Source organism: Pempheris klunzingeri, chromosome 10 (genome assembly GCF_042242105.1).
Source record: "Pempheris klunzingeri isolate RE-2024b chromosome 10, fPemKlu1.hap1, whole genome shotgun sequence".
In the NCBI taxonomy this organism is placed as follows: domain Eukaryota; kingdom Metazoa; phylum Chordata; class Actinopteri; order Acropomatiformes; family Pempheridae; genus Pempheris; species Pempheris klunzingeri.
The window spans coordinates 9,233,285-9,259,925 of record NC_092021.1 but is presented as its reverse complement, the minus strand read 5'-3'; the positions used below and the strand labels follow the sequence as shown (position 1 = coordinate 9,259,925).

Genomic DNA, 26,641 nt, shown 5'->3' with positions numbered 1-26,641 from the left:
AGGCACCATGGATACTTAAGAAATTTAGCATATTTTACCACTGCCAGCCTTCTATTTCAGTTTATGTTTGAGTAAAAAGCCTCCCCAAGTGCTTGTCTGTCTGGCTGTTTGTGCCTCCTTACATCCAAACATCCCTCCATCCATCTGTCAAGCTGCCTCAACATCAAGAAATATGTAGGTTTACTTGGCTCTACTTTAGCTATTGTGTCATTGATTACCTGATGTATTTATGTTTTGGTTAGCTACACTAAATAAAGAAGATAAGCCAGCAGGTCAAAAATGTTCCTTAAAGGTGTGAGTGATCCTATTTCTTTCTTTCTCTCAGAGCCCCGACAGAAAATGGCTTATCTTTGACGGCCCAGTGGATGCCGTGTGGATTGAGAATATGAATACAGTACTCGACGACAACAAGAAGCTGTGTCTGATGAGCGGCGAGATTATTCAGATGTCACCACAAATGAGCCTGATCTTTGAGCCCATGGACCTGGAGGTGGCATCTCCAGCCACAGTGAGAAGCACCTTACTTTGATTAAGGGTTTTGTCACAGTGTTTTTCAGCTTTTCCATTTTGTAGCAGTGGTGGTTTCCATTCTGTGGATATAATTGGAGGATGAATCACTTACTGTTCATGTTACTATTCTATCACTCCCTAATCCCCGTCTTATCATCCTTCCACTGACAAAAAGGCTCTCACCTGTGATGCCCTTCATGCCTGTCTTTATTACACACACACACTCATGAATTCATCTCAGTGGTCATGTTTTGGTGCTGCCTGCTTTAATTTTCTGTTATCTACACCAGTAGTGTTCAGCTACAAAATATTTGTAGATTTAATCTATTACACCCAGTATTTGCATTTCATATTTAGTCTTTGCTTTATCTTTATCGTGTTGCCAGTTGGTTTTAATGAATGCTATTAGACTCAAGACAGTCACAAGCGCATGCAAGCAAATAGTATACTCACTGTATTTTTGGTTGTCTGCGCTTGAAAAATATCTTTATGAGTTGAATAATTCCAGGATTTCGCGCCCTAACCAGGTGTAGTTACATTCTTCTTTTCTTCCTGTTTCTCTTCCTTCATGCCACTTAGGACAATGTAGCATACATATTTTTTGTTAAGTTAAATCTTAAGTACAGTTACTCTCATTACTGCCTCTACTGTTTGCTTGGCTAAGGTGTAAAGAGCCACATGCTAAGCCTGTAATGTCACCAGCTACTTCTTTTTACTTGCCAATGTTGACTTTTATCAGGAGGACATAACACTGGGGATGCTCATGCTGTTCCTCCCCAATTGTCCATGTACTTTTGCAGGGAAATGTACAACATAGACTCAGCAATACAGACACAAAAATGCAGCCAATCGAGAGGAGATCACATGGGTGACATACGTCTCCATTCCTTTTGATCTATTCAATCCTTGAATAGATTTTTGGCAGCACACTAAAAACTGTTTTAATTGTACATTTCCTTATGGTTCTTTGTTGTGAGACAGTAACAAAGGCTTTTGACTGCAATATGTCGATGCCTTGAGAGAATACCTTTGCGTCTCCCCGGCTCTACTTTTTTATTAAACAGACTTCTATTTTTGATTCTGTATAGCCTGGCAGCTGTTCCTTTCATCGTGCCGAATGCACAGGCATCAACATTTTTGTGATCACAGTGGAACCCCGCCCTGCTTTGTTCAGGGTCCCATTTGTGCACTGTATGTCTCTCTTTCTCTTCTGGTTTTTCCTCTTCATTTTTCTTCTCTTTGTCTGTGAAAGTTATTTTTCCCTTTATGTACTATCTTACAGCCATATTCTTTAATAATTTCTCTCCTATCATATCTGCATGTCTATCAGCTACTGCACACATACATTATATCTTCCCCCATCTCTGTTCATTTTTCTTTTTTTCTTCTAATTTCACCTGCACTCCTTTCCGGAGCTATTCCTTGGGTTGGACTTGTAGCTATGGGGTCTCATTAAAAAGCTTTTCCTCTGTAAAAGCTGACAGTATAGTCAGATATCAGTTATTCATTAGACATGATATCACATATGCAGCACATACTTATGTACAGTATTCACCAGAATAAAGGATATGATGGAACTATTTGAATGAACTCCATAAGTGTTACAATGTTCAATCAAATAAGGGCCACTGGACGCTCACCTGCACTACACTGCATGTTCACACCTAGTTTGCAGCATTACATACAATAGTTTACTGATAATGTTCCTCTGTATTGCTGTTTTTTTTAAAAGTTAAGTACCAGTTCAGATGTGTGTTTTCAGATGTGATATATATTTGTGGTAGGTGTCTCGCTGTGGAATGATCTACATGGAGCCTCACATGCTTGGTTGGAGGCCCCTCATGCTGTCCTGGCTCAATACCCTGCCTGCCACAGTCAGTGCAGCGCACAAAGACCTCATCACTGCCCTTTTTGACCGCATACTGCCAACCTGCCTACAGCTCATTAGAAAGGCCACCAAGGTGCTCAACTATCCACAGGAAATACAGTTTATTCTCTAGCTGGAAGTGCTTGGCAAATGAATAATATTTTGTCTGTATTCCAAATGATTTCTTTTTTCACTCCAAATCTACAGGAGGGTTTTGCTTCAGTTTTTCAGTATTATAAAAAATATAGATATTACATTGACACATGTGTTTTAAAGTCTAATCACCTATTCTAACCTTTTTAACGAATTTGGAGTCCAGTAGTATATTCAGCTATCACTTCTTTTGCTTCATCTGTTTGAATGTGTGTTTCTTCGTTTTGCTTGATTTCAGGAGCTGTCCCCGACCTCTGACACCAATCTTATCAAATCCCTGATGAATCTGATGGACTGTATGATGGATGAGTTTCATGATGAAGCAAAGATGAAGAGCATGAATGAAAAAGATGTTTGCTCCTGGTTGGAGGTTTGTGTGCACACCCACCACTACTACTGCTACAGTTACTAATGGTTATTACAGCATTATTAACATAATAAGGGATTAATTTAATATGTAAACCCACAAGTGGCTACAGCATCATAAAACAACCATTATGAGTTATTAGACAGCATTATTGAGTTACTGTAGGCCCACTATCCCACAAGTAGGTTCCACATGGCAGCCCAGTGCCCTGGAAGCAGCCCACCACATATAATATTCACTTCTTACGCTCATTAGTCTCAGCACAACTTTGCATCTGTTTCATAAGATCTGAGTGTCTACTTGCATGATGCAACATACAGCAAAAAACAAACAAAGAAAAGAATCACCAAGCTGACATCCAAGACTAATGCCTGCTGTTGAACACACTGCAAAGACTCCAGCTGACCATACACATATGTTCTTTCTTTGGGTGAGAGGAAATAGTTTGTCTTTGTTCTCCAAATAATATTGCAGTGAGACCAACGACACAAACTAGCCTATATGAATAAACAATCTTGTCATATGCTGCGAATACAAATTGAGAATATCTCTGATGAAAATTGCAACTGAAACTGTCAAGTTTTGTTTAGCCTTGCACTGATGTTGTAAGGCTGCCGTTTTGCTTGTGGGAGCAGAAATACATGGTGGGGGCAAAAAAGGCTTACGCAAAGAGAGAAACTGCACTAAATCACTAGTTTGCTGAGCTGAACAGCAAGAACAAAAAGAGGCAGTCAGTGACAGAAGAAAGCTTTCCATCATGAAAGAGCCAACGGTGCCAGATATACTGCAAAACTACAGGGGGTTTTGGCCCTACACGACACAAAGGCAGCTTACAAACTATCATGACAACATGCTGACAGACCAATAGCACTAATTTCCCTCAAGTTAATGTAATATAGAAGTTATGAATGGCACACTTACTAACTTAAGTTATTTCCAACTTAATTGAGACTGTCTTTACCTCTGCACTCTTACATCAAAACAATGAATTAACAAGTCAAGTTGTAATTTGAAAATGAAATGAACCTTAGCAATGGTCCTTCTGGTACCCATTGCATTGCTGCTTAAAAAACACATAGAAAAACTCTTTCTTTTACCATAGAGTAAATTCACATGCAGTATACGCCAAAGAGCATGTCTTTTCCCTTTTACATACTGTTCTTATCAAACCTGCCTGCACATAGGCCCACTAAGAATGGAAAAGTTTCAGCAGATGAGCCCTTTCCTCTGCCCCCTGCATGAGTTCAAATTGATTTTTTTTTTTTTTGCTTCTGAATCCTGTCTTTTGAAAGCACTGCTATTATCCCCCTGTGGCATGCTGCACTGATGAATGCCTCTCAGCCCTCTCTCCCATGTTTCTCAGCCAGTCATTATTAAAAGTGTTGAATTAATCAGCCTTTTAACAGCAGGAGCTATCATGAGGCTGCGAAGCCTCATGATAGCTATTTCCAATTCCTGCAGTATTCCTGCTGTTTTTTTCCAACAAAGACATCTCTCCACTGGTGTTTGTCTCATTAAATATTCTGTACAGTAGATGAGACATTTACATGGTTTCTGTACTTTTTAATCAAGTCAGTAAATGTCTCAGTAGTTCTCTGCACAATGAGATTTTAGAGTCCAAACCCCAACTCTGCTCTGCTTTCTTTACTATGTGATAGTATCTATGTGTTCAATCTGTGACTTGTCAGTTCTTAGATTTTTCACACTACAAAAAGCTTGAAGCTTGAACATAAATTTGTTGTTATTTGGTTGCTTATGGTTCACAGGTAAGTACTCTAAAAATATGTAAGATATTTTATGACATTATGGAATGAACCAAAACTTGCATGTAACACCACATGCACCACCACAAGTTCCATGTACACCCATTAAATAGATTCTGCCTGCTTCAGCAACTAGGGTGAAACCATGTATATGGTCATCCAGCCTGTTTTCTGTACAGTAAATGCCTCCCCCACACAGGAACAGCTATAGCAGAATATATTTACTCAAGCACTGGATTGACTTTGAGATTTTGAAGGACAGGCACTTAAGTGCTTTTACTTTATGATAATGTACTTTACTATACATTTACTCCAGTACTTTTCAGGGTTGTTTTGTACTCCATTGTATTCATTTGACAATAGTGGTTTTCACTTTGCTGTCTTTATCAAAGATAGATGTGGCGCAACAACTGACAGTGTATGGAATAGCAAGCCTATCTAAAGGCTACATTTTAAAATGTTACTTTTAAAAGGCTGTGATTTCTGCCATGATTTAGTGGCAAAAAAGCAGTGATGTTTGTCTTTTTCTTTAACACAGGGCATCTTTGTGTTCTCCTTGGTGTGGTCAATGGGTGCCAGTTGTGATGATCCGGGCCGGGTCGTGTTTGATACTGTGGTAAGGGAGATACTAAACGGCCCCTTAAGTGAAGAGACCCAGGCCTGCCACGGCATTCTGGCCACTGTTGTGGCTCCACCTAAACAGCTCACGGTGCCCCTGCCCACTGAGGGAACAGTTTACCAGTATCGCTTCATTAAAGAGGTAGGATGATTTCTGATAAGTGTGTGGCTGAGAGCACTTTGCTCTGTGTTTTACTTAGCATCATGTCTCAAAGTCACTGAAATGTAAGCCTTTGTCACAGTAAAGAATACAAATGGTTGTGTTGAACACACCACAATTAACAGTTAACAAGGGCCATCTCTACATTCTACATCAAGCACTTGTGGACTGGACAAAGTAGCATTCCAGTGTTACATTTTTCTTTTCCTATGGAGAATGGCGTCCAATGCAATGTTTTCACAGAAAAGAAAACACATGTCGTCCAGTTCCCCCATTTAGAAATTCTTTTAAATCTATTAGTTTACAACTTGATCAGAGGAAAAGAGCTTTTTATGGAGCCTGGCTACACAAGACCACTGTGGATTTGTCTGCAGTACAAAAGACTATGGGATGGTCGATACCACATGTAGTTTCAGAGCCATTTCCTTCATACATTAACCATTGATCTCCTATTGATATGAATAAATTTTGACCACAAGGAAAGGGTCACATAAAATTAGACCTTTTAGATAAGACCTTTTATGTACAATTACCTGTTCTGTTTATGTCTCACATTACAACCAAAGTGCTCCATTTTGTCCCAAGACATTGTGTGTACCTACAGTCACACAATGGCCTTTCATATCGCACATACTCTTACCTTATCTTTTTTTTTCCCCCATTTCCTCTTCAGGGCCCAGGTAGGTGGGAGCTGTGGACAGATGAGCTAAAGATTGCTCCCCCCATATGTAAAGACATGCAGTTCAACGAGATCATCGTCCCCACTGAGAACACTGTACGCTACATGGCACTGATGGGGCTCCTCGTCACCCACCAGAAGCCCACTATTTTCATCGGCCCCACTGGTACTGGCAAGAGTGTCTACATTACAGTGAGTCATTCGGCATGCATTACTTCATCGGTGTAACATTTGGAAAAGCACTATGGTATTTTGTACTTAGCAGAAAGGAATTTGTAGTAGGAGTGATGCAGATGCACCATCTCCATCTTTTAATTTGCTAAAAAGATTATTTCGTAAGCCATGACAATTTAAGATTAATGCTGTCATTAATTCTCTTGTCAGTTGCCCTGTATATATTTTTTTTTAATCTATTTTAGGAGTGATCATAAATATTGTTATTGAAACTTATCAAAACTTAGTAATTTGTTCCACAAATAAGGATAACACTTTTAAATGCCATAGACTGTTCTTTAAGGTGCTCACAAACAGCAATAATTATTCAAACAGTGTCTCTGTGGAGTTTTCTTGGAAACACGTTCATGTTTACATTCAGTGTTTCTCATTAAAATGCATTTTGTGTATCGTTGAGGTTAAACAGACGTGCATTTACTTCCTCATTAAGCTGTTTTTTTTTAACATTTTGAAATCTTCTTTGTTCACTTGTATGTTTGTTACTTAGTAATGTCAATGCAGCCTGCATGCTCATGTATGTGAGTCCTTGTGCATGTGTACAAGATACAAACAAAACCTGGACCCATTCATCAAAACATTGCCCCATTGTGCTGCACATGGACTATCTACAATAAGCATCCGCTAAACTGGTTTTCTTTATTGTAGCTATTTGTCTCTATTTCTTTTCTCCAAGGAAATTAGGGATTGGGCTTTTTTTTTTACTTCAGCAATTTTTCTTTGCAGAAATTATTGTTATTAGTATTATGACATGCAGACAAAAACTGCCTATGCTACCAATAACATCATTCTGTCGGATGACTGAGCATTAATTTCTGAGCAGCGCAGCCTCAGCCTCAGGGAAGTAGAATAAGTACTCAGGACACACAAATCATTTGCAACACAGCCACAGACATCACGTGTGAAACGGCCACCTTGGAGGAATACTGAGTATCTCTCAGCAGACCTTCATCTATTTATATCAAGGACTAAGACCTAAGACTAAGACCTTTCTTTTGCTTCATTAGTTCATCCATTAGTGTGCTCAAACTTGAGACTCTAGGGTGAATAGAGATCATCTCACTAGGGAACCTGCCTTTTTCTCTACTTCCTGCCTGTCTGCATGGTGGAGCAGCTCTGTCCCATGCTGCAGCCAGCCGACCGTGGCTGAAGCCCCAAATCTGGCAGAGTGTGATAAAGATTCACCAGCACTTGTAAGATTATGACTTGCATGGTGCCGGCATGGTGATGGCATCAGTGCCATCAGACAGCTGTAAACAAGGCTACTTCACCTGCTCCGATCCACTCCTCAGTGAGACAGAGAGAGGCAGTGCAGCTGGTTTATAATCTAGACTAGAGGATGATGATGCGCCTCGTCTGCACCCTGTGATCATTCGCATCACAAGTCCCCTTTAATTATGCAGGTCATTATTCACATGATTTCACAAGCATGTGTATTAGCACTGTGTGTGCAAGGGGAGCATCAATGAATAAGTCCTCTCTTCTGTGTTCTCTGTACATAGAAACAGATAAGGCCACTCAACCATTTGTGCTGCTTTTAGCTTTTAGTAAAATGCCCTTTTGATTTTAGTCTTTTGACCAGCAGTACATTAGTTCATGCCCTCAGAGCCACCAAGTCCCTACATCATTTCATAGTCATTTTAGGGATTAACTGAGATCCAGTTTTAATCTAATGAAATATTCACTGAAGGCCACATTTAATTAGATTATAAAGGTTATCATAACCATTTGCCAGACTCAAATTGGAAATTATCATTTTGTGTGTACTCTACCTGTACAGGCTGTCTTTGGGATGCTGATTCAGAATAGAGAGAAAAATTACATGATAACATTTATTCACTGAATTACGTCTATGGCATTCCCAGACATGTATAAGTCACTTCAGGTGTTCATATAGTATAAGTATAATACTTATTTTTAAAGTGTCACTTTTCCTGATCATAACTCTTATTGTTTGGGCAGTGTTGTCATTTTTCAGTATTGTGCATGTATAGATATAGATGTAGAATATGATGAACATACTCCAGTACTATGAGATTTCATGGTAATGCGTGTCCATATTTCTAATATCTCTTGCCCAGGACTTCCTATTGAACCGGCTGCAGAAGGATGTGTACAGCCCATTATTCATCAACTTTTCAGCCCAGACTACAGCTGCCCAGACCCAAAACATTATTATGTCCAAGCTAGATAAGCGGCGCAAAGGAGTGTTTGGTCCTCCATTGGGGAAGAAAATGGTACAGCCTCTTTATTATGTTCATATGATGTTTTATGTTGGTATGACTTGTTTGCTTTTCAGTTTGCAGTCAAATGTTGGCAGTTGTACAGATTAGTAGTCCTTCTATGACTATCATCATTTTGTTTTGACATGCATTTGTAAAAAGTGTATCCAATTATTCCAAGTCTTCTCATGTTATATCTTATCAGGTGGTATTTGTGGATGATGTGAACATGCCAGCCAGAGAGGTTTATGGTGCCCAGCCCCCCGTGGAGCTGCTGCGCCAGTGGCTGGACCACTGGAACTGGTATGACATGAAGGACTGCTCCATGATCAACCTGGTGGATATCCAGGTCATATGTGCCATGGGGCCACCTGGTGAGTAGCAGCTGTGGCACTAGAGTTTACTGGAAGCATATTGTTACAGCAGTTTATACTCTATCAAAGCCCTACAATGGTTAACAAACTGTAGGTTGCTAGGTGGATAAAGTGAATACTTTTTTTCCCTCTGTCTTTAAACTTCTGTGTGCTGATTAGAGACAGAGCTTTGTTGAGTCAGTGACACATACCACTATCTGCTGTTTTGTGGAGCTCCTGACTGCCTTAAGGTGCTTACAGATAGCAACTGTTTACTACTTCCACCTCCACTACAACTACCAGTGTAAACACAAAATAAAAGCATCTCTGTCCAGTGAGGCAGCTGGCAGCGACAGCTGGAAGAGAGAGAGGCTGGGCGCCACACTAAGGTGTCCACACAGCTACAGTATTTGCTACTGATGCCTGACAGTTGTGTAGCTTTTATGTGCACGGCAACCACTGAACCGATATCAGACAAAACAATTGAGCAGCTCATTTTTACTGGTGTCTAGTATTTTGAATTTTTTTTACACCTCTTCAGTGGTGATAGTGATAATGGGCTTTATTCAACATCAACTTCAGTGTTGCCTTTCTGTGATAATGATATTATGTGGCCAAAATAAGCAATCGACGTAAATGTGCCAATGTAAGCCTGTGTCTCAAATTGAAACTAGTGCTGCTGTCTCATTCAAAACTAGAAGTAGCCGTAAGCAAGTTGATTACAACCATAGATAGACATGGCTTCCCTGTCCCTGTGTGCTAAATCAGTGAGAGGACGTACTGTAGATCTTGTCTTAGAAGTGTCTTAGAAGTGTCTTACAAAGACGTGAAATAGACACATAGATATGACCATACTGAACAAACTGTGAAAGGATGATTTGTTAAATCGCAGAAGGTCCATTTATTCACAATTTTGTTGTCAGAAACAGACTGGACAAAGCTCGTCCCAGATTCTGTACTGAACAAAGGATCCAATCTTCATTTATAGTAGAAATGTGTGTGTGGAGATGTATGGATGCTGATGTCTGTATGTATCTGTGTGTATAATCCACCTGAGCTAGGATGATCATATATGAGTTTCTGTGTGGCTCTAGGTGTAGCCACATGTGTTAGGACCCAGGAGACCCCTGCCACTCAAATAATATACTTTTATAACAACATGAGACTTTAGGCATTTCTTAACATGGACAATAAGGATGGACATCAGATGCTGTGGCTTGTACTCCTAATCTTGCTATCATTCTAGGTCCATCCAACCTAAACATGATGTAGTGTTCTGTACGTCCACATAGCAAAGAGTACACAACATCCATACATGGGAAGCTAAACTTACTTTTGTCAGGCTGTCCTCTGCATAACTTCCATCCCTAACCTTCCATAAAAAACCATACTACTCACTAAACATAATTCTCAGCTCTACATACATAAACCATCCATCAAATAGCAACTACACACAATGAAAACTGAGTGCTGAGTTAGTGTACAAGATAGACTCAGTTGAAGCACACTTATCAGAGGTGTTATCTCTATCTAAAATTATAGTCCTTTTTTCTTTGTTGCTCTTGTTTCTTAGGTGGAGGGCGGAACCCTGTCACACCTCGGTACCTGCGCCACTTCAACATGATTACCATCAATGATTTTGATGAGAAGACCATGTGTACAATCTTCTCCAGGATCATGGACTGGCATTTCACCATACGGTAACTACATAGAATGTGTGATTTGTAAGCTGTTTTATTCTGTATTGACACAGAGTGAGAACATATGTTTGGAAATGCTCATAAATAAACCTCTATATATGATCCATTGAGTACACAGAAGGTGGGGTACTGTCCCTCCACTTGCTATGAAATTATTATATACCTAAGAGGATTCTCCATGCCTATTACTGCACTGCTATAGTGTTTACCCCAGAGACCACATGTCCTAAAGCAATCAAATCTTTTGGATAGGTTTCAAATCTACCAAACCGCTCCTGCAAACAGAAGTATCACTTGCATTTTAATAGGAGAGCAATTTCACACTATGGCAGTTTTTGACTTTTAAAAGCAAAAGAGCTGTGGTGTTACATATTTTTATTAAGTCTTAAGTGTTTGATTAATACAAAAATGTATTTAGTTTCCTAACTGAAGGAAATAATCTGAATGGGATCAACTATCTTATCAACAGGTTTTCTTTTCCCAAGCCATTTGCAACTCTGACCTCTCAGATTGTTAATAGTACCATGTCAGTGTACCGAGAGGCCACCAAGAACCTGCTGCCAACCCCCACAAAGTCCCATTACTTGTTCAATCTGCGTGACGTCTCACGGGTCATCCAGGGCATCTGCCTGTCACGGCCCGAGACTGCAGATGAACCATCTGTCATCAAACGGCTGTGGGCGCATGAGGTAGTGTTGTACACAACAAACAATGGAAAATACACAACAGCTATGTAACCTAAGTAATCTAAACATGCAAGGTAAAACAAATATCATGAAAATACAACAAGTGAAAATACACAGGGGAGAATGCGGTTGGTTGTCACAGTGCTTATTACAGCCTGAGAGTGCGGTTTTATCATGTTGATATCACACATTTGGAGTGATGTCATGCTCATTTCTATCTGGCCACTTTGTGTAAGACACAAAGGAAAGGTTTTTAGGAGATTAGCATTTCATAATCATTTGTTAAATTTATTAAAAAGAGCCATTGCTTTAATTTTAGTCTACTTTCAGTTGCTAACTAAAGACATGTGGTGGGTAGCATAAAACCGGTCTGGGGGCTGGTCACACCTGTGACATCAATTAGATGTTACATTCATAATGAGTTGTTAGTGAATAGTGAAACTATGACTTCAATAACTTCCTTCATTTTATTTTTCATTACACAAACAAATAATCACGTTTCACATGCATGGTTTTATCTATTAGACAAATGCAGTGTGTATTATAGAGATGGTTAGATCATATTTTTTTACTGAAATATTGATACTATAACCCATTGAACTATTGGTTGTCACAATGCGTAAGAGTGTCTTTGATGATTAAGAATGAAAGGGATACAGATTTCAACTCAAGACCTTAAGCTTCCCTCTGTAGGAATGACTAATGTAAGAAATGTTGGTCATGAGCAGCTTACATGAGTGTGAAAAATGTTACAACAAACCCCAGTCTCCCCTACAGTATAGGTGTAGTCAAGCTTCCCCCTGCCTGCCTGTTTTTTTTATATATATATATATATATATATATATGTGTGTGTGTATATATGTGTGTGTGTGTGTGTGTGTGTGTATATATATATATATATATATATATATATATATATATGTACACACACACACACACACACATACAGTATATATATATTTCCTGTGTTGTCTCTCCTACTCTGCCTCGGTCTTTCACACTCACTGTCTTGTTGATCCTCAGGTCCTGAGGGTATACTATGATCGACTGGTTCATGACACAGATCGCTCCTGGCTTGTAGGCCATTTACAGGTGGTGTCTCAGAGTCACCTGAAGGAAGACTTCCATCAGCTCTTCCAGCATCTAGACCAGGACCATGATGGAAAGGTCAATGAGGATGATCTGCGCAGCCTAATGTTCTGCGACTTTCACGACCCCAAGGGGGAGGACCGCAACTATCGAGAGGTGCACAACCTCGACCAGCTGCGACAGGTGGTGGAGTCACACCTGGAGGAGTACAACAACATCAGCAAAGCGCCCATGAATCTGGTGCTCTTCCGTTTTGCCATCGAGCATGTGTGCCGCATTTCCCGCATCCTCAAACAGCCAAGTGGCCACGCCCTGCTGGTGGGTGTGGGCGGGAGCGGGCGTCAGTCTCTCACCAGGCTTGCCGCCTACATGGCAGAGGCAGAGCTTTTCCAGGTGGAAATCTCCAAGACCTACGGAACCACTGAATGGCACGATGACCTGAAGCTTATCATGAGGAAGTCCACGCAGGGTGAAGCTCAGGGTGTTTTCCTCTTCACAGATACTCAAATTAAAATGGAGTCATTCCTCGAGGACATAGGCAACCTCCTCAACACTGGTGAGGTAAAGTTGGTGGAAGGGAACATAGGTGGATAGATAACATGCACAAACTGATGAAAGTTTAGAGGAAGAGTTAAATAGGTATGGAAAAATTATTGTGTGGATAGATTGAGAGGTGGATGAATGATAAATAATTGGTCTACAAATACAATGACAATACAGAGAGAAAAGAGTTGTATTTTACAAAGCCAGTACACAAACATAGAGCTCTCTATTATCTTTTGGTTGTTCCCAGGTGCCTAACTTGTTTGCAGTCGACGAGAAGCAGGAAATCTGTGAGCGGATGCGAGTGCTGGACAGACAACGTGACCGCGACAAGCAGACGGATGGCAGCCCCTTGTCCCTCTTCAACATGTTTGTAGAGCGCTGTCGCACACAGCTGCATGTGGTGTTGGCCATGAGTCCCATTGGAGACGCCTTCAGGAACCGTTTGAGACGTTTCCCCGCCCTCATTAACTGCTGCACCATTAACTGGTTCCAGGTGTGTGTTTGGTGAATAAGTTCTGGGGTGCTGCTGGTTTCACCCTTAGATGCATCAAGTGGGCAGTCAAACAGGGACGGGGACAATATATAGTGTCTGAATGTTATGTAAAATGTTTGTTTTTTTACTTACTTTTTACTCTTGAAGGCTAAATCTCTATGTGGGTGGTATGTTAGTGGTAACTGATGACATTACAATAGCAAAGATCAAAATATACTTTATGCTTATGGTGGCTCAGTCACAGTACGGCGTATTTCCCTCAGACCTGGCCCGAGGATGCACTTCAGGCAGTGGCTTGTCGCTTCCTGGAGGACGTTGAGATGACAGATGAGTCCCGCGAAGGCTGCATCAACATGTGCAAGAGCTTCCACACCTCAACCATAGAACTATCGGTTCGCTTTATGGCTGAGTTGCAGCGCCACAACTATGTCACCCCAACCTCATACCTGGAACTCATTTCCACCTTCAAGTCCCTGCTAAAGACAAAAAGAGCGTAAGATTTAAGCTATACTGTATGTGTACATTGTGATTTAACCTTTATTTAATGTTTTTATTACTTAAGATGCTAATTTTGATTACATTTTCGTTTCCTGTAGCTATGAAGGATTTGATTTGGAAACAGTATCAAAAAAATTCTTGATCAGGACATCCCGGCACAAAAGCCACATTCCAGTTTCCATGTGTAAAATAAAGAATTATTTTTCTCCTCTCTCTCCGTCCTTTGCCCAGTGAGGTGATGAAGCTGAAACGTCGCTATGAGGTTGGCCTGGAGAAGCTAGAGTCAGCAGCAGACCAGGTGGCCACAATGCAAGTTGAACTAGAGGCTCTACAGCCACAGCTGCTTGTGGCCAGCAAGGAGGTAGATGAGATGATGATCGTGATTGAGCATGAATCTGTGGAGGTGGCCGAAACAGAGAAGGTGGTGAAAATGGATGAGGGTGTGGCCAACGAGCAAGCCATGGCTGCCAAGGCCATCAAAGATGAGTGTGATGCTGACCTGGCTGTAGCCATGCCTATCCTGGAGTCAGCCCTGTCTGCGCTGAATACTCTCACCACTCAGGTAAAAGGACCCATGTTTGTTTTCCTTATGTAGGACAGTGCCCTTACATCTGACTCAAAGCTCAGGTGTACTGGAATAAAACAGTGAAGAAGGCAGCCATATCTTTAAGTGTGGTTCTTTTTGTGTACAGGATATCACAGTGGTGAAGTCCATGAAAAGCCCACCCCCAGCTGTCAAGCTGGTGATGGAGGCAATCTGCATCCTCAAAGGCATCAAGCCAGATCGTGTGCCTGACCCATCAGGCTCCGGTAAAAAAGTGGAGGACTTTTGGGGACCAGCCAAAAAGCTCCTGGGAGACATGAGGTTTCTCCAGAGCCTCCATGAATATGACAAAGACAACATCCCACCAAATCTCATGGCCATCATCCGCAACAAATACATTACCAACCCAGACTTTGTACCAGAGAAGATTCGAACTGCTTCCACTGCAGCTGAAGGCTTGTGTAAGTGGGTTTGTGCCATGGACAAGTATGACAAGTAAGTGATGTTCGTCTCCTTCTGTGTTCTCACTTATGAAAATTGATGCATATTAAAGCTTGAGAGAGCTTTTCATCTGTCGGTGTGAGTAACATGATACTTTCTTACTGGTACCTTCAGAGGAATAATCATTTCCCTGGTGCGAGCGTATCATGTATATGCCAAATTATTAATACAACGAGCCAAATCTAGATGCAGATCATTGCAAGGTTCACATTATTATCTTTTTGACAATCTTAAATGTCACCCACATTTATAAATGCTAAAGGTTTTCATATATACCCTATATATGCTGAAAAAACATCTGTTTTATGTAAGTTCATAGGCAGCATCGTGTTTCAGCTCCCACATATTAATGCTCCTCACACACAATGAACTACTAAAACACAGTGATCTTTCTTGTCATTATACTCAGGAACAATGAAATTTCACATGGCTCCCGATGTAGTTAAAATAATACAAATAAATAAAAACAGTACCAGAAAACAACAGTAATAGCAGCAGACTTGTCAGTGCTATCGATCATAAAAAGCCACCAGGAAGTTACAGAATTTCATCATTACAAATACTAATTGTTTATGGTCATTTCCACTCAGTAATGATGGCTTCAGATAAACATGTAAAGATGAATTACGTTTTAAATCACATTCTATGACATGCAGTGTTTTGACAATATTGCCACCATAGTTACATTGTTCATTTCACCTCTGGCTCAAATATATCTATCTATCGCACATTATATCTGCATTGCCTGAGACTTTCCTTATTTTGCAAGTGTTTACTTATTACATCAGTCTCCTCAGTGAATTGCTTCATGTATCCTCCAGAGTGGCCAAGGTGGTGGCTCCAAAGAAGGAAAAGCTGGCACAGGCTGAGGGGGAGCTGGGGGTGGCCATGGAGAGCCTCCAGAAAAAGCAGGCAGCCCTCAAAGAAGTCCAAGATAAACTTGCAAAGCTTCAGGAGACTTTGGAAGCCAACAAAAATAAAAAAGCTGACCTGGAGAATCAGGTTTGTGCTTTTTATATCTGCTTGTTTGATTGTAGAGTGCTCTGGCTAGCATATTCCTCATTCTTAGTTCTGTTATATTATAACTTGACCTGGGAAAACAGCCACAGTGCAATACATATTTGCTCTCCTCTTCCAATGACGTGCTGCAGGTTGACCTGTGCAGTAAGAAGCTGGAGAGAGCTGAGCAGCTTATTGGAGGCCTGGGTGGAGAGAAGACGCGCTGGAGCGAAATGGCCTTCAATCTAGGAGAGCTCTACAATAACCTGACTGGGGACATCCTTATCTCAGCGGGCATAGTGGCTTACCTGGGAGCGTTCACCTCCAGCTACAGACAGGTTAGCTCAGGGAGTAGGTAGTGCATACCTGAAAGTGGATAGTGACTACATATTACTTATGATGCCTAAAAGCCCTGCACCTACATAGATTTTGAGCTGTCTTGATTTTGGCATGACTGTCAGAGAATATAACTTTGTAAACACCTGGTGAGCGTTCAATATTTTATTTTCCCTCCAGCGTACTTCTGCATTTGTTTATGTAAAGAATCTGGTTAAAGTCTTAGATTACATAGCTGTAATCGCTGCAACCTTTTGAGTTTACATTTTTATTAATTAAGAAATCATTTGATGATGATAAATGATTTGTTTCACACTGCGCCCAATGCAAGAACCAGCACTGTTTCAGACCAGTAAAAACCAAATGCTTGCCAGCAGTTGGTGGGCACTCAGGGGGTAGCAAGGCTTTTTTCTTTTGCTGAGCCTCACATGTGTATAAGACCAAGCCAGTGTTTAAAGGTCATCTCTTATAAATTGTCACCCAGAGGGCTATTGTGATGCTGGGAAAAAGAAAGGAGCAGGGCCAATCAGTTATTTTTGTCAAGCAAGTGAATGCATGTGTTTGCTGCTAACTGTTGTGTCTTTAAAGTCACTCTCTTTAAGTGGCACTGTCTACATATTCCTCAATGCTGTTTTTTTAATAATCTGAATCTGTACATCTATGTGTTGCTGAATTGTACATAAGTGTATGCTCTTATTTGTTTGCAGGTTAGTGTGGGTTTTGTTATGCGCAAGTATTAATGTGAAAATGAAGTCTTTACCAGTAAATGTACTCCTCTCCAGGATCAGACAGAGGAGTGGATGAATCTCTGTAAGAGCAGAGAGATCCCATGCTCCCCTAACATGTCTCTGATGAACTCCCTGGGCGATCCAGTAAAGATTCGTGCGTGGACCATCGCTGGCCTACCATCAGACAGCTTCTCCATAGATAACGGGATTATAATCTCGTGAGTATTAAAGACAAACAGCGACACGGCGCTCTCTCTCTCAAGGAAAATGCATCAATATTTCCTTAGCACTCCACAAGTTTAATGCACCAGCTATGGATGTGTCAAGCAACTTTTTTACTGCTCCTCATCCGAGTCATTTAATTTTGAGCATCTACTGACAGCCAGCGTTGATACAAATTTCATATTTTCCTACACAGTGATTGTCTTGAGTAACCGGGTCATGATTTCTGTAAAACAGACATTGCTGTTTACTCTTTCCAATGTATTTTTTTGGCATCTTTATGGCCAATATCTTCAATACTCAACAACTCACACCAAAATGATCCAGATGGATAAATAGTACCACAAGCAAGACAAAAAATATATTCTTATATCAAATATATATTTTCGAAAACTGACTTTCAAAAGCTCTTTTCACAAAAGCAGCATTTTTAGAGGTATGGTATCCCTGCAAATTGTTGCTGGAACAGAGGTAAAGCAATTGATCTTTATAAACCCAAAGAGTCTCTGTGTAATGTGTGTGAATGTCTTCACTGAAACTGGCTGCTGTTTATTTTTTACGCCGCTTCTCTTTTCACATTCTCCCTGTGCATTAGGAAAAGGTTCCGGTGTTCTACAGGCATGCAGTTGTGTGTTTTTGAGTGCTGGGGTACCTGAATTACAATGGGTTATGATTAATCAAAGGATCAGGATAATCCCTCTGATTACAAAACAATCTACCCTCATGACAAAAGAGACCGTATGACAGAATTTTGTAACCTTTCCTAGAAGTAACGCTTAGAATATATCACATACACAAGACATCTGCTTGTTTGTGTAAATGAAGCAGCAACATTGCTTTTTAATCACAATACCATGGTCCCTGGTGTGCTACCCAACTGTGAGCTGTCTTAACTGTGTTCATAGTGAATGTTCACATCTAAACTTCCCTCTACATCTCAATTCTTGTCCTCCAGCATCCCCCCTGCTGATGCGATGTCTCATGGTTAACAGTCACAGGATCTCTCATTTTGACAAGGCAGCACCATTTGATCACCCACTTCTATGTCTGTGTGTGTGTGTGTTTGCAGTAATGCCAGGCGGTGGCCTCTGATGATTGATCCCCAGGGCCAGGCCAACAAGTGGGTGAAAAACATGGAGAAGGCCAACAGCCTGCATATCATTAAACTGAGTGATGCTGACTTTGTACGCACTCTGGAGAATTGCATCCAGTTTGGCACGCCAGGTAAGCGGCATAAGACCAAGTGTTTCTGTGGTCTGATGCCTCAGCTGTTGCTGTCTAGTCTGTTTGTGTATGTGCTGGCCTCACCCACTTTGTTGCAGTTCTCTCTGCTGCCTGCTGAGGTCTCTCTTTACCACCCAGATTAATAATGAGCAAGGAATGGGTTTTCTCCTTTGTTCTCTGTTCTGCAGGAGGAGAAATCATGAAGTCATTAGTATGCCAAACTAGTGTAAATCATATAAAAGCCCAGGAGAAATCAAGTATGTTCAGCATTTTTCCTGCCCAGTGTCAGGGTCATACTGACATGTGTAGGCAGATGTGACAATTTCTTTGCTGTTTATCTTCTCATAGGATTTAGTGGGAATGAGAGGGAGCAGCAAAAAAGGAATTGGAGTTAGAAACAGACAGAACAGGCTATACAGCCATTAAAAAGACAACTAAATAATGATCCAACTCAGCCAGCCATGGGGGTCTTTGCTTGTTGGCAGACTGTAAGGCTAACAGTTCAGGGAGAAGCTTGTCCTTGTAGGGTGCAAAATAGTCCCCAGTGGCTACAATTCCATCCCACACAGCCGGATCTTTACACTGTCTTGCTGTTTGTCTTGAAGCCTATAATCCCAATTATGTGCTAGTATTCTTTATTTTAGCACTAATTTAGAACTAATGTTTCTCTGCTAAGTCTCTTGGTAGGCTACGCTCATGTTTATTAAATGATACAAAGTGAGTTTATTTATTTTTTTAGATACTTTTTGTAGTGATTTTTTTTTTTTTTTTTTTTTTTGTAGTTTTGTTTTATTTTTGGAACACAAATGCACAAGAACATTAAACAGACAGGTCACCAATACAAGGTAAGTTTTATCTGCTGAAATATTAGCAGTATTGATGGGATGTTCCAGGACAAAATTATGCTCCGAAGCAATTAGCAGAAGGCTGACCTGATTTGGTTCCCAATCTTGTGAGTGAAAGTTTATCAGCTGTCACTGGCGGTGATTGCTGTATAAAAACTTCGATACCACCTCAAGGCATAATGTCAATTATAGATGTACTGATGTTTTCAGCATGAGAACAGCATTACCATGCTTAATGTGAAAACACATTAATAATGATGTTATGGGAATAAGGCATTTGGAACTGGTAATGCTTTACTTGCTTCACTGATTTCCTTGTATTGTGGCTGTATGCATGCAGTCATAGATTTTCTTCAGCTGCAATGGAATTTCTTTGTTGAGTGCTAATCACAGGTAGCTGAAAGAGGTTGAGGGATTAGCTCTCATAGGTCTTGTAGTATCACAGCAATGTACTTCACAATATATAGCTGCAAAAGATGTCAGTAACACTAAGGATATATCAGTACAACTAATAGAAGTTTCTGGATGCAATATGGGCTTTCACTGCTGGAAAAGTTCTCTTGCAGCTTCAGTAAAAATATTACCAAGCAGCATTTCATTTATAGAGAACCTTTAAAGCAAGATACACAAAGTGGTTACTAGAGCAGGGAGATGCATACAATGACAAGAAGTGAGGCATTTAAAGGAGACCAATTAATACTAGCCAAATACTAATTAGTTAGTGGGAAAATCCATTGTGTAAATACATTATTAGCTGGATGCTAAATGCAAGGCTGTTATGGATCTAGGAGCCAGCAAAGCAAGAGAAAAGTGAGACCACTTAGTTATTAACCTGGCGTCTGCAACAGCTAGAAATATGATTTTACACAAGGCAATGAAGGGCCTGTTCAGTAATTAATATTGCTTTAGACTGTATACTGAAAAAGATGATACTAAGAGGGCCCAAAATTTGTCAAGCTCAAGTGTTGAGGTAATGGAGGTGGTCAACAGCAAAAGAGATTGCTTGTAAATATGTTATTATAAATAAAAGTTGTGAAAAGAGTCATCCCCGATAAGAAAAATATGAATAAGGATTGAACATCCCCCTTCAGTGCTGCTGGAGAATGTTGGCGAAGAGCTGGATCCGATCCTGGAGCCTCTGCTGCTGAGACAGACCTTCAAACAGGGTGGTGCCATGTGTATCCGCCTAGGAGACTCTACCATTGAATATGCTCCGGACTTCCGCTTCTACATCACTACCAAGCTACGCAACCCACACTACCTGCCTGAGACCTCTGTCAAGGTACTGTAGTGGGAAAGGAGGCGGACGAACTGCCTCAGGCACTGCAATATTTTTTAATATCACTGTACAATTTCACTTGCTTCACATTGTAGAAACATATCTTATTATTAACATGGAAAATACATTGATTCTAATACTTACACATTCTACTGGACACGTTTTTTTTTTTTTACTATATTCAAATGGTAACATTTGAAACTATTTGCTAAATGGTGTAGTAGCCTGCCACCAATTTCATTGGGCAGCTTGCTGCAGTTTGACAAGAAAGATAGGACAACAAAGGTGTTACTACTATAATAACACGATTTACATATCAGTGCAACTATAGTTTAACTCTGTTCTATTCAATCCACAATTTCAAGACTCACAAATGGACGTGGTCCTCACAATGTGTATGTATTTGTGTGTAAGGGATTTATTAAAGTCTCTTTACTTTCCACCACTGCAACCTCCATCAGCACCCACACCAGTCACACAAAAACAAACAGACTCAGACAGACAGGCATGAACCTGCACAGAGCATTTAATCAGAGCATATCCTGACAGTAGCCACATGCCTTAGCTGTTTGCAGCAGGTGTCAGAGTTGTTGTAATGAGCCCTGTGCAATCCTCCGTGCCTTCACTACCTTCACCTTCCACGCATATCCCCCCACAGCTAAGGATAGATGTATCTCCCACAGCAGAGCTGCTGCCAAAACAGAATGGAGTAATAGAATAACAGCTGCCACTGTTACCAACACAGACATCTGCATTCCTTTGCCTCTAAAATATTATTTTCATCACACCTAATGGCAACAGTCAACCCAGTTTGTTTTATTATCCCATGCGTTTCTTATTAAGCCTTGTGAGAGGACTGACTTCCTGTAATACAGTTCATTATTGCAGAGATGTAACTGCTATGTGGGGCACTGTATTTTCTGTTGGTACCATGCAGTCTGTAAAGCGTGGGCAGTTAGTGGCTTTTTTTTGTGTTTGTGAGGGAGAGGTAATTAATGTGCTAGGAAGGGCCTGTGAAAATGTGGGGCTTTCCATGTTTTTTGATCAGTTTTTAGCCACGCTATGGTTGTTCCTCAACTTTGGTCCAAACTGAGATAAATCATAAATCATCAGCTACTTGATGGATTGCCATCATTGGATTAGCTACAGACATTATTCCCCCCTTCATGTTGAATCATTGTAACTTTGGTGTTCTAATAATTTTTTATCAAGCAGTTATCAGTTTGTCAGAAAGTGCTCAAAGTACTGTTGTGCCCAAGGTCAGTCTCACAGAGCTGCTAACGTGTCTGTAGACTCTTAGATTCCTAAAGAATTATTTTAGAGCTTTGTTCCAAAACACAACTTTTTTTTTCTTCTTGGAGATAGATGAGCCCTACTTTTCCTGGTAGGTGCCCACTTATTGCATCATACCACTCAAATAGCAGCACGTTTTTACCCCAGCAACACATTGAATCATCATTCTCTGATACCACCTCCCCAACGGAATACAGCCCCCCCCAAAAAAAGAAATTCCAAGAAAAGGAGCACTAAAGGAAATTGCATTATAGAGAGGCAAAGGGCTGGAAAGCATTACTGAAGATCACATTTCAGGCATCCATTTGCAGGGGCCCTGCTCTTTATGGGCAGCTATTCAATAGATTCAACTCATTTTTCACAACTGGCTCAATCAGTCTTTTTTTCTTTTCTGCTTGAGTCTTTTGCCTACAGTACAGGGCACTATGGTGCTTCCATTATTCCCATTAAGCCCTACTGGAAATGCAATACTTTCAAATACAAGAGAGCAAGTATCAAGTAAACCAGCCTTTAAGGAGCTCAAGGGATGAAGGAAAGTGAAGAAGGAGGGTGTATGTGTGAAAAGGACAAACGAGAGATTTATATGGGCTCGGAGTCTTTACCACCAGCAGAGTGGGTCCGCAGCATCAATAGAAATGGAATTAGGCCCCGTAGAAGTGCACTCGTTTATTAGGGCAGAGAGTAGATAGCTGATATAGGCTTTTAACCTCCGGGTAAGTGCAGAGCAGAATGACCAGGGCTGTGGTAAGACACACTCCCTCACTTCTAGCTACAACACTTTTCACAGAGCAGAAAAAAAGTAAATGCTTCCTACCTGTACTTTGCCAAGGATGGAGTGGTTATTGGAATTGATTGGATAGGAGGCTCGTGAGAACAGCACTGAAGCCAAGATCATCAACACTGCACTGTAAAGTATCTCACTTAACTGTCCATGAGCAAGGGTGGGGCAAGATAGCCCTATCCCCAAACACACACACACACACACACACACACACACACACACGTGCGCACACACACGTGGATTTGTGCATATTAATATCTCTACTGTACTGTTCTGTATGTTAATGTACTTCTTCCTCTGTGCTGTAGGTAACGCTTCTGAACTTCATGATCACCCCAGAGGGCATCCAGGACCAGCTGCTGGGCATTGTGGTCGCGCGGGAAAGGCCCGACTTGGAGGAAGAGAAACAGGCTCTCATCCTGCAGGGAGCAGAGAACAAAAGGTACAGTTGCGCGCACCAGACTGAGGTCAAATCATTTCAGGTCAAATAAAATGTCTCCTTCCCCAAAGTGCCCAAAGTGGATACTTTAGACATGTTAAATTGCCCTTGCATTTTTTTTTGTCAGACAACTGAAGGAGATAGAGGACAAAATCTTGGAGGTGCTCTCCTCCTCTGAGGGCAACATCCTGGAGGACGAGACAGCCGTCAAGATCCTCTCCTGCTCCAAAGTGCTAGCCAACGAAATCACAGAGAAGCAGGCTGTGGCTGAGGTGACAGAGCAGAAGATTGATGAGACCCGCATGGGCTACACACCTATTGCCGTGCATTCAGCCATCTTGTTCTTCTCCATTGCTGACCTGGCTAACATTGAGCCAATGTACCAGTACTCCCTCACCTGGTTTATCAACCTCTTCATCGGCTCTATTGACAACTCAGATAAGAGTGATGACTTGGAGCAGAGGTAAGCAGGATTGACAAATGCATGAGCCAAATACTCTCACTTAGGCATTAGACAATAACTTGTTGTCTTCTCTCCACTTGAAAAAAAATCCTATTTGGTTTGTAAAATATTGACCAAAAAAAGGAACGTAAGACTAGTAATAGTGTGTGAATGTGGAAGCTCTGTTTTATTTGGAACAAAATTATTAAAATGCTAGCATGTGTGTGTTTTTTTCAGACTACAGATCCTGAGAGACCACTTTACCTACACCCTGTATGTCAATGTGTGCCGCTCGCTGTTTGAAAAGGATAAGCTGCTCTTTTCCTTCTGCCTCAGTGTCAATCTGCTCATGCACAACAAGATGGTAGGAATATACGCCCTCTGCACACGTTCAGTATTGTTGTTTGATTGGGTTGTTATTAAGTAGTTAGGCTAATTTAACACAGTCAGTCCTCTCTATGATTGATTATGGATTATCTTTATCTTGTTGTTTCAATTTGCATTGAATTTGTATTTTAAGTTAATTCAACTTAATCGCAAATTCTGGCTAATCCTTCACCGTGTTAGCACTTAAATAGCCGCATGACAGTAATTAATGTCTTAGGTGGATGAGGGGGAGTGGCGCTTCCTGCTGACAGGTGGTGTGGGCCTGGACAACCCTCATTCCAATCCCTGCACCTGGCTCCCCAAGAAGTCTTGGGATGAGATTTGCCGCTTGGATGAGTTGGAGCTTTTCAAAGGTCTGCGTCATGACATGGCTCGCCTCAGGAATGAGTGGAAGAAGGTCTACGACAGCCCAGTGAGTGTCATCAAGCAGACTGGCGGGTCTGGATGGGGCTCTGTCTGTGTGTCGTATGTTTCATGATAAAGGCAAAATGTTAGAAAAGTTGATGTCTTGGTAAGGTTGACTACCTGATAGCAGGCAATTGGGGTTAATGTCTACTATTAAATCAAAATACCCTAGAGAGCTAAAGAAGAAAATCTGTAAATCCCACAAAAATGCAAATTTAGTCAATATGCACATTAATATGGCTGGTATTGTAGGATCTGTAAATGGGTCGGCTCCCAGCTGAAAATGTGGTTGTGGTTAGCAGTTTAGCAGGTTAGAAGTTTAAAGTGGGTCACATTCAGCAAGATGTGAAAGCACAAAATAACACATCTAGCTTCAGTCTACTGCCTCTTAAGGCCACCAGAACAGTGGTACCACAGGACCAACGTTTTTACCAGAGATTACAGTACACATACAGTGTTTGTGTTCACATTATACAAAACACTTTGCAGCCAAACTTTCAAAGTGTGCTCAGATTATGGCAGACCAAGTAGGTTAAACATGGGGAAACATCAGTTTCCAAAAATATAATATTGGTCTAATTTAAAAATAACTGTGGAATATTTTTTTTTCCCAACACCATGACTTTACTTATCAGATACATCATATAAAGACATACTGGTGTTAATCTGCTTAAACTAACTCTTCATTTACTGCAAATTAGTGGCAACTGTAGTTCAGACTGCTGCTCATTTAGGCTGATATTCCAATAAAAGTTGTTTCTTGATCTCCTAATAAAACATGGACAACAAACTAAATCATGAGAAATGAGGGATGAGAGAACAACAGCAGAGTGAATCGGTGACATTTTCTAGTGGGTTTGGCACATGAACCACAGGCCAGCTTTGCTCACCGTGCATCTCTGCAGGGTAGCTCAGTGAGATCCCACAACACTCATGCAGCCCCCCCTCCCCAACTAATGGCTTTGTGGCTTCAGTATACATGCTTTTATATCACATACTGCATCTTATACCATTCTATTTGGCTCTATCATGTTGGATAAAGTTAATGAATACATATATTAACAATTAAATACTGGACACATTTCATAGTTTGGTATTTTGGTAAATCCTTTGTTCTTCTTCATTTTAGTTTTACCGAGCAGTTCTGCTTCTACTGCCTCCTTCTTCAAATATGAAAATATTCATGTCATTTTTGATAGCTACCAAACGAGACATAGTATTTGTTTAGTATCTAAGTAGCAATTCTTTATTTTATTTCAAATAACTGTAAATGAGCTGTAAATAAAATTTGAATGAGGTATAGACAACAGGAGAGGAAAAAAAGAGGGAGGGAAGTAATTTGCCTGTCAGGTTTAGATGATGCCTCCCTCCCTCCCTCCCTCCAACTTTGAATGACAAAGAATCTAAAATTGAAGTTTTATCTAATTAAATCTTTTCTGTTCCTGTCGTGCCAGTCACATCTATGCAATTGAGACGCAAGAACAGCTGTGAAACCAACGTGTGGTGCAGCACACATGCTTGTCTCTTTGCTGCCCCCCCCCACACACACACCCCACACACACACACACACCCCATCTTTGATTTATAATCAACAGAATCAGCCACAACACTTCTATCTAATTAAATCTAGTTTGTTCCAGTTGTAGAATTCACATTTATTCACTCTTGATGCAGGAACAGCTGTTCAATCAAGCACACAGGCACTCAAACTCACACACCCGTGTACACACAGAGAATCCCCAGGAGATCCTAAATAGGTGTATCCATCTCAGAGCACCTGCCAACACACACATAGCCAGAAGTCTCTCGACAAACAGCCTGGGGAAAATAATTCCAAAAGTTCCACTTCCTCTGGTACGCTTGTTCCACAAATGAATCAAACGTATTGCTCTGACCCAGTACCCAGTGGCTTTTCTGTTTCCAACCTCTTTCTCCCTCCACCTTTTCCTTTTCCACAGCCTTAGCTTTTTCATACATATTTATCTTCCCGCATTGCTCCCCTCCCCTCCCCATTCACATTACCCCTATTTTTGCCTAATTACACTGCTTAATCTTGTAACGGCTCGATACAATGCAACCCCACCCCAGAGGTCCCCTCGTTCTCTCCAAGAAAATCTCATGTATGCATCCTGAAGGTAACCTGATAATGGGCATGCCCTCAGTACTGATAATAAAAATGATAACATTTTCCTCATTAAGAGAGTAATTTGGTCATCTGTGTAGCTTTTTATGTATTCCTCTGCTTTACATGATGTTCTCTCCAGTTTGAAATCTGATGTAA

At 40.9% G+C, this 26,641-nt stretch overlaps 2 protein-coding genes across 2 annotated transcripts in view; one reads left to right on the top strand and one right to left on the bottom strand.

Moving 5' to 3' along the window:
• slc39a10 (solute carrier family 39 member 10) overlaps nt 1-26,641 on the bottom strand; it is a 216,687-nt gene that overhangs the window by 145,634 nt on the left and 44,412 nt on the right. The window lies entirely within an intron of this gene.
• dnah7 (dynein, axonemal, heavy chain 7) overlaps nt 1-26,641 on the top strand; it is a 72,539-nt gene that overhangs the window by 32,418 nt on the left and 13,480 nt on the right. The window contains exons 32-54 of the mRNA XM_070838340.1: nt 326-508; nt 2,295-2,471; nt 2,769-2,900; nt 5,199-5,420; nt 6,112-6,309; nt 8,430-8,585; nt 8,776-8,944; nt 10,497-10,623; nt 11,093-11,312; nt 12,333-12,959; nt 13,192-13,437; nt 13,701-13,930; nt 14,167-14,497; nt 14,628-14,974; nt 15,802-15,982; nt 16,132-16,317; nt 17,098-17,261; nt 18,335-18,489; nt 20,426-20,616; nt 22,996-23,129; nt 23,254-23,589; nt 23,806-23,932; nt 24,173-24,367. Coding sequence (XP_070694441.1) covers nt 326-508; nt 2,295-2,471; nt 2,769-2,900; nt 5,199-5,420; nt 6,112-6,309; nt 8,430-8,585; nt 8,776-8,944; nt 10,497-10,623; nt 11,093-11,312; nt 12,333-12,959; nt 13,192-13,437; nt 13,701-13,930; nt 14,167-14,497; nt 14,628-14,974; nt 15,802-15,982; nt 16,132-16,317; nt 17,098-17,261; nt 18,335-18,489; nt 20,426-20,616; nt 22,996-23,129; nt 23,254-23,589; nt 23,806-23,932; nt 24,173-24,367 — 5,034 coding nt within the window. The remainder of the gene's footprint in view (nt 1-325; nt 509-2,294; nt 2,472-2,768; nt 2,901-5,198; nt 5,421-6,111; nt 6,310-8,429; nt 8,586-8,775; nt 8,945-10,496; nt 10,624-11,092; nt 11,313-12,332; nt 12,960-13,191; nt 13,438-13,700; nt 13,931-14,166; nt 14,498-14,627; nt 14,975-15,801; nt 15,983-16,131; nt 16,318-17,097; nt 17,262-18,334; nt 18,490-20,425; nt 20,617-22,995; nt 23,130-23,253; nt 23,590-23,805; nt 23,933-24,172; nt 24,368-26,641) is intronic.